The sequence below is a fragment of the Pongo abelii genome, chromosome 2 (genome assembly GCF_028885655.2).
Source record: "Pongo abelii isolate AG06213 chromosome 2, NHGRI_mPonAbe1-v2.0_pri, whole genome shotgun sequence".
NCBI classification, from domain to species: domain Eukaryota; kingdom Metazoa; phylum Chordata; class Mammalia; order Primates; family Hominidae; genus Pongo; species Pongo abelii.
The window spans coordinates 151,875,343-151,887,674 of NC_085928.1; the positions used below are offsets into that span (position 1 = coordinate 151,875,343).

The following is a 12,332-nucleotide window of genomic DNA, read 5'->3' on the forward strand; positions in this document are numbered from 1 at the left end:
GACTATTATTACTATTACTGTCTACTTTCTTCACTTCTCCCTCTATCCCACTTAGATTTCACCACTTCAGTAACATTCTTGCCAGTATTCTAAACTTCCTTGCCTCCTTGTCTCTTCATTGTGCTCATGTGGCAAAATCCAGTGCTGAGTAAATCCAGCCATTTGTTTTTTCTAACGCTGTGACTGGTGAACTCACTTCTATCCCAAAACACAGGGTAGAATGTTTCATTATAAATTATGACTCCAACTTCAAAAAGGATCCTCAATACTGCTTACCATTCTACCACATTTTCCTGATAAACTGATAGTCTTCTATTTCCCTGAATAACTATTTTCAAACCTCCTTCACTCTACTCCATTTTATGACCAACCTTCCTTTTCCTCCAGCCATCCTCAATAGCTAAACTCAGCATCTACTTTACAAGGAAAATATAATCAAATGAGAGCTCCTCAGCTTTCCCCATGCCAAATACACAAACCAACTTATATTTGCTTCCCATACTGTTAAAACAGAGGAGCTATCTCATATCCTATTTAAGAATCCATCTCCTTCCATCTTAGAATTTATAGTTTTCTCTCTGCTCTTTCTCATTGTTTTTACACACAATTAAAACTCTCTGAATAAACCAAAACCCAGCTCTACTCAATCCTATATCCTTCTTTAGCTATCTCTTACTGGTGATTTTCATCAGGAAAAAAATTTGTTACACAGGTATACAGAAATTTATTAGATACATCATATGTGCTTAGAGGGTTTCTCAAAATAAAACTACATGATTTGGTACTTACGGAAATATTTCATGTATATGTTTATAGGAAAAGAATATACTCAACTTAGTAGAACATATCTTAGTTAAGATACATGGAGATATGAGATAATAGGTTCTACATTCTTGCTGCAAAAGTCATAGAGCTAAGAATGGTCGGCATAAGGATAACTCCTATTGTTAGAGCCATGGAATCCTCACCTCATGCTACTAACATTCTAATGTGCAAAAATCACAAATAAGTAAACCCTCAGGGGCAGAGCAACAGTGATCTTGTGAATTTCACCTTGGAAGACAAAAGAGCTAGGGAGGCATGAAAGGAAGGGACAAAAAGTGAGATGGTATCGGGGGGAATATGGTAGCAAAGAAAAGCAGTCTAAGAAAATGGTGACCAGAATAAAATAAACCTAAGTGCTCATGAATCCACATAGCCTTGTCTACCCAACTTGGTTGACAAGGTTAAACAAGACAGCCTGAATTGGTAGGCACTAGAAACTATTCTCGAGTGAACGAGTATACATTGTTATCATCTCCAGCAGTCTTCTGCATTGACGGCTCTCTCTGTCCTTTGCTGCCCTCATAGAAGTTCAAGCTCATTCAGAAGTGGAACAACAGATAAGAGGTCAAGATCTCTTGGTCTCTCTCTCACAGCTAAACTTTTTGAACAAGTTGTCAATTTCTACTGTGTCTCCACTTCTGCAACTCTCAATCATTCTTTTACCCACTCTAGTTTGGCTTTCAGCTCCATGGCTCAATCAATATAGCTCTTGCTAAATCTCTTCAAAATATATGGTGTGGTTTATTACCTTGTTCTTGAAATAATCTTTTCCTTTGGTTTACATGATACAACCCTCTTCTAGCTGTTCTCCTACTTCTGAGGTTGCCACTTTCTTTTTTCTTTGTTGCCAAATCTTCCTCAATATACACTGCTTTTCCTCCTGCCATAGGGCTTTTCATGTAAGTCTTCCCTCATCATGAAATACTTCCTTTTCATTCCTTGCCTAACTCCCAGTCAGCATTCAGATATCAATTTAATCAACACTTCCTTGGGAAACTGTCCCTGACTACAACAAATTCCTCCCTAGCTAAGTCAAATGGTCTCAGAGCACTACTCCTTCAAGTGCAATTACCATAGTTGTCTCCCATCCAGCAGTTGTAAATATCATGAGTGTAGGAACTGTGTGTTTTTACTCATTATTATTCATTACATGTTTTTATTCATTACAACGCATACTACTGTATCTATTATGGCAGGTATCAATACGTCGATATTCACATATCAATGTTACATATATAAACAAATGACTAAACACTTTACCCGAAGTACTCTGAATGATTTTTTTTTCCCAATTAAAGGACTCTTGACTAAAATATTATCTATTCATTCAAACAAACAATTACTGAGTGCCTAGGCACTAACCAATAAATTGGAATAAAGAAGTAACAAAAACAGATACGTTCTCTACTCTTATGGTGCATACTATCTAAAGAAAGAGTTATTAAATTAATCATACAAATAAGTTTATTATTATGGTTTTATTTATATGCTACAAAAGACAATTTAGAATGATACAAACTATGATGGGGTATCTAATTTACACTTTGGGAGGCAAAAATATGTTCTGCCTCTCCAGAGCTATGTTTATCTCCTTTGGTGTTGGATGGTTTTTCATGGTCTTTGAACGTTTTCCCGGTTTATTCATCTTTGAATAAGGATATTGTGGCCTGGTATTAGTCCCAAAATTAGAAGGAGTCTCCCTGAATTCTCCAAAAGCTTATCCATGGATAGGAAGGCTGATGGTATACATTTAAAACATTTCATGTGCCAATGCCAGCCTCTCGTATTCTGCTTTTGTTTTGGGAATTCTTGTGTTTGGATGGCAAATGAGAGGTGCTGCTGGGGTGGGATCATGGGACAAAAACACTCTGGTGATCCTGAAAACCAGCATTCCCAGGTGGGTTAGCGTTTCAGTTTGGCTGCATTCTAAGCCCTGGGGAATACGGCTTGGGTGGAAGAGAGTAAAGGAAATGGGGAACGGGAGAAGATGAAGAACAAAAGAGGATTTTTCTTCCAATTTTCATGACTTATATGTGGCCAAAAAATTCAATGGCCTTATACAGTTAGTGAAAATAGCTCTCAAAATCAGTTAATGTATTGTGTTATTCCTAGTATTACATTAATTTGTCATTTTTTTTCTATACTTCATTAGGTATTTTAGTGACAAACTGGGCAAGGCTGTAACTACTGCTAATCAGATATCATTTTAAACTAGAACTCATTACTGTCTAACACAGGATGAAGGTGTAATTAGTATTCAGAGTAACTACTATGTTAAATGGAAAATAAGTTAGAGAATGAGTACATTAAAATGGATTTTAGTTCTATGATATTAAATACTTTTAACGATACTCACTGTTCTGAAATTCCTTGTACTTCTTTTGCCCAGTTAGATTGTTCTTTATCTCCAAGATGAACTACTTTAGATGGTGGGGCAGTTCTTCCTGAATAAAGCTTCTGTGTTCCTGGAGGTTCTTCCAAGTAAAACCTTAAAAGTTAAAATAAAAATTATATAACCAAAATGTTCTGGTTTAACATAGAGTTCTAGCAGTGTGAGTCTTCCAAATGAAATATTTTTTTTCACATGGTATACTAGCAAAAAACCCCACAACTGTAATGTAAATTACAAAAATATAATAATTACAGGTCTTTTCATAAACTAATATAAATTATGGAACAAGGGCTTGTTAATTTCATTCAAATTTTAAAAGCATGGGAAGTACAGAGGAAGAAGAAAAGTTGGTTAATACAAAGTTAGATAGAAGGAATAAGTTCCAATACTAGCAAAAAACCCCACAACTGTAATGTAAATTACAAAAATATAATAATTACAGGTCTTTTCATAAACTAATATAAATTATGGAACAAGGGCTTGTTAATTTCATTCAAATTTTAAAAGCATGGGAAGTACAGAGGAAGAAGAAAAGTTGGTTAATACAAAGTTAGATAGAAGGAATAAGTTCCAGTGTTCTATAGCAACAGTAGGTTGACTATAGTTAACAATTTAGTGTATATTTGAAAATAGCCAGAAGAGATTGAAAATGTTCCCAACACAAAGAAATGATAAGTGTTTGAGGTAATGGATAATTTGAAAATTACATGTCATATACATGGATCAAAATATCACATGTATTCTACAAATATATACAATTATTATGTATCAAAAAAATTTAAAGTTGGGTGCGGTGGCTCATGCCTGTAATCATAGCATTTTGGAAGGCCAAGGTGTAAGGATTGCTTGAGGCCAGAAATTCAAGACCACCCTGGCAACATATTGAGACAGTGTCTCTACAAAGAAAAATAAAAAAAATATGCCAGGTATGGTAACACATATCTGTAGTCCCAGATACTCGGGAGGCTAAGATGGGAGGATCACTTGAGCCCAGGAGTTTGAGGCTGCAGTGAGCTATGATTGCCACTGCACTTGGGGCGACAGAGCAAGACCTTGTCTCTCCCAATCAGTCAGTCAATAAAATTTAAAAGCATATTTTTTTTCTGAGACTAAACATATAAAAATAAAAATTTTTAAAGAGTTAAAAATACAAATTCAATATGAAGTATGCATTATCTACAAAGTTTTTTTTTTTTTTTTTTTTAAGAGATGGGGTCTCATTCTGTCACCCAAGCTGGAGTACAGTGGAATGATCATAGCTCACTGCAGCCTCAAACTTCTGGGCTCAAGCAATCCTCTTGCCTCAGTCTCTTGAGAAGCTAGGACTACAGGTGCACACCACCATGCCTAGCTAATGATTTTATTTTTTGTAGAGACAGAGTCTCACTATGATGCCCAGGCTGGTCTTGAACTTCTGGCCTCAAGAGATCCTCTCACCTCGGCCTCTCAAAGTGCTGAGATTACAGGCGTGAGCCACCACACCTGGCCCCTATAAAGTATTTTCACTAAAACAGTTTAACCTGAATCTAATTAAGCTACTAGCCCTAACTTCCAGCTTACAGGAAATATGTGGGATAGAGGACAAAGTTAAATGACACTAAAAGGAAACAACAGAGTAAATCCCAGAATTCCACAAAATAACTGGCTGTCCTGAACTCTAAAAATAAAATAAAAAAGAAAAAATATTCTAAGATATAAAATCAACATAAAAAATCAATTGTATTTTTATATACTAGCGGGGAAACAAATTTAAAACATAATACCATTCACACTCACTCCAAGAAAAATTACATACTCAGGTATAAGTCTAACAAAACATGTACCTGATCAGTACGATGAAAAAAACCAAAACACTGATGAGAGAAATCAAAGATCTAAATAAATGAAGAGATATATTGTGTTCATGGATAAGAATATTCAACACAGTTAAATCTCCCCAAATTGATCTATAGGTTTAATACAATTCATATAAAAATCCCTCCAAGATTTTTTGGAGATATAGGAAAATTATAAAATTTATATGAAAAGGCAAAGGACCTAAAATAGCTAAAACAATTCTGAAAAAAAAAAAGAAAAAAAAAAAAAAAGTAAAGTTGAAGGAATCACACTACCTGATGTTAAGACCATGGTAATCAAGCCAATGTGTTACTGGCATAAAAACAGACATGGAGGAAGCACAGTCTTTTCAACTAATGATGCTGAAGCAACTGAATATTCATACACAAATATATGTAAGTAGATCTGCCCCTTATACCTTATACAAAAATTAATTCAAAATGGATTACTGATTTCATATAAAATGAGGTAAACCTATAAAACTTTTCAAAGAAAATATCAAAGAAAATCTTCAGGATCTAGGGCTAGAATAAGAGCTCTTAGACATGACACCAAAAGCATAAAAAAATTAATAAATTGGACTTCATCAGAAAGGTAGGGGAATTAAATTCTGATTAAAAAAATCCTCAAGATTTCATATACAAAAGCAGATGCCAACAAAGGAAAAAAACCGTACTGGCACTGACTTCTCATCAACATTACATAAAATAACATAATGGAGAGATACATGCAGAGCTCTAAGAGAAAAGGAAAAGAAACTGGGCCTCCAAAATTCTAAACCTATGTGTAAATTAAAAAAAAAAAGACATTTCAGATGTGTAATAACTCAAAATCAAAAAACATAATATCTACCCATCTTCTCTGAAAAAAAAATTATTTCAGAGAATTCTAGCCATATGAAAAATAAATCAAGATAAACTATATGAAATAGTAAAAAATGACAAAAAATAATTTATCTAAATATTTATTGATATAAATGATAGTGAATTTCAATGAAATGTTAAGATTTTTTCTTAAAACAAAAGATATGTGCCCTAAAAAATTAATGTACAATTTAAATGAAACCCAGATGGGACAGGGAAAAGGGAAGGTTACATATGCTATTAATTCTTGTTAGAAAGAGAAATGTATTTGCTAAGTAATATAATGATAACCACTTCTAGAAAAGAATTAGGATATAGAACTTCCAAGAAATTAAAAGGGAAAAAAGTAACATATGCATCTAAAATATCTCGAGAGGTACAATAAACTGTCAATAGTGTTTGAACTTCAAGTGGTGTCATTAGACGACTTTCATTTTTGGTACAGAGTGTAAATGTTCTTACTATAATTTTGTCAGTTAAAAAAATGCATCAATAAAAGCCATCAAAGTAACAAAGCAAATATATGTTAGAAAAATTAAAAATCAAATCTTACTTACTTAGTTTCTCCATCTGATACAGCCACGACTCTAGCTTCCTCAAGGTGAGGCCAATTAACAAAGACAGATTTTCCAAGCACTGATGAAGCTACATTTTCTATGGTCTTAAAGTAAAAGCAAAAAAGTTCATTCATGATTTCAGGTCTAAGAGAAAACTTTACATAGGCAAAATTTTCCAATCTCCATTTAAGTTTTTTAAATTCTAAAATAAACAAGTTGGGGCCGGGTGCAGTGACTCACACCTGTAATCCCAGAACTTAAAGTCCAGAGGTCAAGACCAGCTTGGCAAACACGAGGAAACCCCATCTCTACTAAAATTACAAAAATTAGCCAGATGTGGTGGCACACGCAGTAGTCCCAGCTACCCGGAGGCTGAGGCAGCAGAATCGCTTGAACCCGGGAGGCGGAGGTTGCAGTGAAGTGAGATTGCACCACTGCACTCCAGCCTAGGCAACAAAGCAAGACTCCGTCTCAAAAATAAATAAATAAATAAAATGAACAAGTTGAATTAGTTGCTTTACAAAATTCCATCTTCCATCCAGGTGTAAAACTCTATCATTCTAATTATCTTCCTTATTTTTTTATGGTAACTGAGAAAAGTAAAAAGAACAGCAGAAATATCTAGAAAAGAACTATTCACTGTTTCATATCAAATAGTCAATTATTTAAAACAGGATCTAAGAAATACAATCTCATTTCAGTTTATGGCTGGTGTGATGAAAAAAGAACATTAGACTTAAAATCAGGAGACACGGGTCCAAATTTGGGTTCTACCACTTTTTCAGCTATAGAATCTTTGGCATATCATTTAATCCTACTGAGTCTCAGTTTTCTTTTATGAGGAAAAGGAATAACATCTACCTTACAATGTTGAGGATAAAAAAAAATCGTATACATGAAAGCTTTCATAAACCATAAAATGCTCTACAATTATTCTGTAGGAAATAATATCTTAAGTAAAAAATTCTAGTTTTAAGAAACTGTAGGCCGGGCGCTGTGGCTCACGCCTGTAATCCCAGCACTTTGGGAGGCCGAGGCAGGTGGATCACGAAGTCAGAAGTTCAACACCAGCCTGGCCAAGATGGTGAAACCCTGTCTCTACTAAAAATACAAAAAAAAACCAGCCAAGCGTGGTGACAGGAGCCTGTAATTCCAGCCACTCGGGAGGCTGAGGCAGGAGAATTGCTCCTGGGCAGCAGAGGATGCAGTGGTCCAAGATAGCGCCACTGCACTCCAGCCTGGGTGACAGAGTGAGCCTCTGTCAAACAAACAAACAAATAAATAACTTCTTGACCAAGGGCTTAATACTTGCTACCTTTACTTCCTGTCTACCCAATCTTAGCCTAGTTCTCAGAAATTGAAATTCTGCTTCCACCAATCTACTGAAATGGAATTTTCAAAGATCAACATTGATGTTCTAATAGACAAATTCACAGATCTTATTTGAGTTTTTATTATTCTTCAGATTTATGCAGCTTACATCCTCTGCTCCATGTTTCTGTGGTACTATTTAACTTTGGAATCACTCTTCCTAACCTCTCTGTTTCTATTGGCTCCCTCGCCACCATTTATAACTGTGGGTATTTCTTCATGCTGAGACCATGAACACTCAATGTACCTTGCCTTCAAGGAAATGAACCTCAAAGTCATCAATTCTCTGTTGACAACTTGAATATCCTTATCTCTCTCCAAGCCCTAGCTCCAGGTATTTAACTGTATATAAACAGCCTTTCTTTTTTTTCCGCTTTTTTGAGATGGAGTTTCACTCTTGTCACCCAGGCTTGAGTGCAGCGGCGCGATTTCGGCTCACTGCAACCTCTACCTCCTGGGTTCAAGCAATTCTCCTGCCTCAGCCTCCCGAGTAGCTGGGATTACAGGCGCCCACCACCAAGTCTGGCTAATTTTTGTATTTTCAGTAGAGACGGGTTTCACCATGTTGGCCAGGCTTGTCTTGAACTCCTGACCTCAGATGATATGCCCGCCTCAGCCTCCAAAAGTGCTGGGATTACAGACGTAAGCCACCATGCCCAGCCATAAACAGCCTTTCTAAACAGGTTTTTCACCTGAATCAGAGAACACAAAATATGTCTACTTTCTGTTCTCTCAAAGATGGTACATAACTCCTACTGTTCTAAATGCATAGAAGATAAGTTAATTTATTGCTTACAATGAATGACTTAGGGCATTAGGGCTTATACGTCTTGTGGAATACTGGTTAAGAAAGGCTGGCAAGGCAGTTCCAGTTAAACATCCTAGTGTCACCTTAAAATTCCATCATTATTTATCATTTCATCCGCCTAAACCATCAACTCCCGTTTTAACTTTTCTTGTCCAGTAAATTACAATTTTTTTTTTTTTTACTTAATTAGCCTGGATATCTCGGTCACATTTACTATTAATAGTTTCTCTTTTCACCCCCTGTATTTGACCAAATAATGAAATCTATCAGTTTTATTTCATCTTGTTCATCTAGATCTATTGCTACTTCCACAGTTTATGTCTCTATCACCTGATGCTACACCCGCAAGCTTTCCCGCTTTCTTTGATTTCTCTTTTGTGCAATTTAGTTTATTATACTGCCACCAAGTTAATCTTTATGAAAATACCAATTTCAAGATAATGGTCATGGGAAAATAAGTCCAAACTCCTTAGCCTGGTACTCAAGGTTCTCCATAATCTGGCCTCAATCTGATTTTTCAACCTTATCTTCTACTATTTCCAAACACAAATCCTCTGCTTCAATAAGGCTTATTTATTCCTTCTCCTCAAATATATCACATTTATTCTAAAGAAAAGACTAAGTGCTAAGAAATACTTCAGATACACAAAAAGGTTAAAAACAATAATATATGACATTTTTGACTGAAATGACTGGCTCATGATATTTCTTTTGACTAGAATGCCCTTCCCCTCCTTTTCTTTGTCCTAACCTGTTTTTCAGCACTCAGCTCAAGCCTATTCTCATTTACAAGTCTACACTTAACTTTTGGTTTACATAGCTCATCTCCTTTTTAAAATTTCTAGAAAATTTGTATATTCATTGTGCCACAATGATACAGGTTCTTGAACTATTAACTAATTTGTATGAACGTTTCTTTGCTTTATCCTTATTTAGGCTCCAAATTTCTAGAGTTAAAACATATAATACCTCCATGGTAAACATCCCAGCAGCTACAGTTTAATACATTATAGGCATCTAATAGATGAATGGTAAATAAAATACTTACAAGTTCATCTGATTCTGCATCCACTAAAATTTCCAACATCATGTTTTCTCCACGACTGCTTTGCTGGAATACTTGAACACCACTTTTCTTCAAAAAAAACTTTAAAAGAATCCAAATAATTTAATTTTAATTATTTCTCCATAATCACTTCACACTTAATAAAGTGAAAAAATTCTGAACTAAATAGCCACTGACTTTGTGTTTGATGTGTTTCAGAGTAGGAAATCCACAGAAATATAATGCCTTCTGGTCAATTCTGGTTATTTTGTTTTTGTTTATGTCTACACGCCAAGCATCTAATGATATTATTTTATACCTAGAAAATAAATCAAGGCATTTAATTTAAAATTAATACATTACAAACAATTACAGTTTTTTAACTTTCCCTTGAATATTTCGTAAGAGTCATCCTTGCTTTTAAAGAAAAGAATGACAATTAGTTCCAGACAAAGAAAACACAAGCAGATAACCAGCCTCTCTATTGTTACTGGTCTAGACACAACCATGCCTGTAGATCACTAAGTTGAGATTTTCCCCATTAATCTAAAACAAAACTATATATATAAGTTTTAAGAGAAAATATGACACATAACACAAATCTCTATATCCTCCACGTTCCAAAACCCAGGATGGAAAATAAACATTTTATAATGCCTGTTTTATCTTTCTCTTTCCTTTAACAAAAGGAAAAGTTGTAACTGAGAGATGTTTACTTCATTTGCAACTCAATTGCCATCTGGGTAGAGTATCTGCAGGGAAGATGAGAGAAGAGAAAAAAAAAGGAAGATATTTTAATGAAGAGAAAAAAAATGGAGCTCTTTATTTCTTATTTCCTTCTTTCTAGTTGGGTGGCTGGGGGGTATAATCATCAATGTCACAGCGTCTCAAATAATGGAAACAAAAATTCACATATCCATTCGAGGGAGACAAAATGCAGGGATATACATTAGAGAGAAAAAATTCAAACACTTTTAATAGAAGAAGGAAAGAGAAACACAGAATCTGACCAAAGTAGAGAATTATAGACACAAGTGTGAGAGATCCTTAGATCCTCTGCAAGTTAGACGTAACTCATTGATTATCAATTGACTATAACTGTCATAAACTATTTGCCAATTCTCCAAACAGATATTCAAAGATCCCCCTCCCCTACTTCTCGCACCCTTGTGTTAGGAGGGCTCTTTTGTTGTTGAAAAATTACCAAGTAACATTACCTTGTACAACATCGTTCTATGGCAGGGAACTTTTCTGGCCATGGAGAAGGATAGATAAACTCTGTGTCTCTATCATACCAGCACATTAGGCACTCACTATGTTGGTTTCTTTTCCTCTCTTCCTTTTTGAGGGAGTGGTTACATGTCTCCATGGCTTCCAATAATCGCTTCTGAATATAAGGATTGAAGAGAAGGGTTAAAAGTATAAAAATTCCATAATCTCAACAAACAGAATAAGTCTTTTTCCTCCATATACAGAATAACCATTTGTGCTCTTGAAAAACAAAAAAACAAAATCTTAACTAATGAAACTCTTCCCTTTTATTGCATGAAAAATATGCTATTTATTGTTTCAAAGGGCCCTAGAATACTGCTACCACTGCAAAGTTCTCTAAAGCTGTTACCTCAACAGTAGCCACCAGCAGAAAATCAAATTTTAAGTGTGAATCTATTATAATTACTATATCATAATTCACAGAGCATTAATCTCTTACTTTACAAATTCTGTAGTAGTATAGCAATGTCCATCTTTCCAAATTAACTTATACATTTAAAGTAATTCCAATCAGGACATCAATGATTTAAAATATCTTTTTTTAAAAAAAGAATAAGATACCAGTGTTAATATGGAAGAATAAATGTATGGACAGTAAAAAGTAACCAGGGACTTGTCTTACCAGATTCTATCACTTTTGATAAAGCTACTGTAATCAAAACACTAGTACTGACGCTACAAGAGACACACAGACCAGAAGAACAGAATAGAGTTCAATAATAGACCCAAATCTATGCCAAAACAGTCCTTTAGGTATTTAAATAATGATAATGTCCTAACTAGCTATCCAAGAGATATTGTATAAAATATCTAAGCTATCCAAATATCTAGCTATCCAAGAGATATTGTATAAAATATCTCTTTATCTCCGGTAATATTACTCCTTGTTCTGAAGACTACTTTGTCTAATAATAGTAAAGCCACTTCAGCCTTATTAGCCTACCTAGAAGTTTTTATGCACATAATGAAGAGGGTAGCTAAATCTCATTAACAAAACATAAATGGTGATTAAAACCCATTGCTCACTAACCTATGTGAAATAGTCTCTGATTAAGAATGTATGTGTATGTAATGATTATTTCATGCACTGACCTCATCAATAAAAGGGATTAACACCACAGCTTCCCATTCCTGTTGTTTCCCATTTAGGTCAGTTTTAAAATCAAGTGGGTAATATTCTATAATTGGTGAGTCTTCATTGGTCATCAAATGCTGTGAAAATATAAAATAGTATAATAGAAATATAAGAACTAATATCAATATAGCTTTTTGTTAATGTATTTATAATATTTCCTCATGTTAGTTTAAAATTTCTAAGCAAAGCAAACTAAATTTTTGTATCTTTGATGTCACAACGTACTTG

General features: G+C 34.6%; 1 protein-coding gene across 11 annotated transcripts in view; it reads right to left on the bottom strand.

Moving 5' to 3' along the window:
• XRN1 (5'-3' exoribonuclease 1) overlaps nt 1-12,332 on the bottom strand; it is a 134,509-nt gene that overhangs the window by 87,965 nt on the left and 34,212 nt on the right. For all 11 annotated transcript variants that reach the window (XR_008523940.2, XM_063722254.1, XM_024245011.3 and 8 more), the window contains exons 15-20: nt 12,062-12,181; nt 10,915-11,084; nt 9,896-10,016; nt 9,701-9,799; nt 6,474-6,577; nt 3,182-3,313 (exon numbers count right to left, since the gene is read on the bottom strand). Coding sequence is in view for 10 of the 11 variants with exons in the window: in XM_063722254.1 (XP_063578324.1) it covers nt 3,182-3,313; nt 6,474-6,577; nt 9,701-9,799; nt 9,896-10,016; nt 10,915-11,084; nt 12,062-12,181 (746 nt within the window). In the remaining variant the exon portion in view is untranslated. The remainder of the gene's footprint in view (nt 1-3,181; nt 3,314-6,473; nt 6,578-9,700; nt 9,800-9,895; nt 10,017-10,914; nt 11,085-12,061; nt 12,182-12,332) is intronic.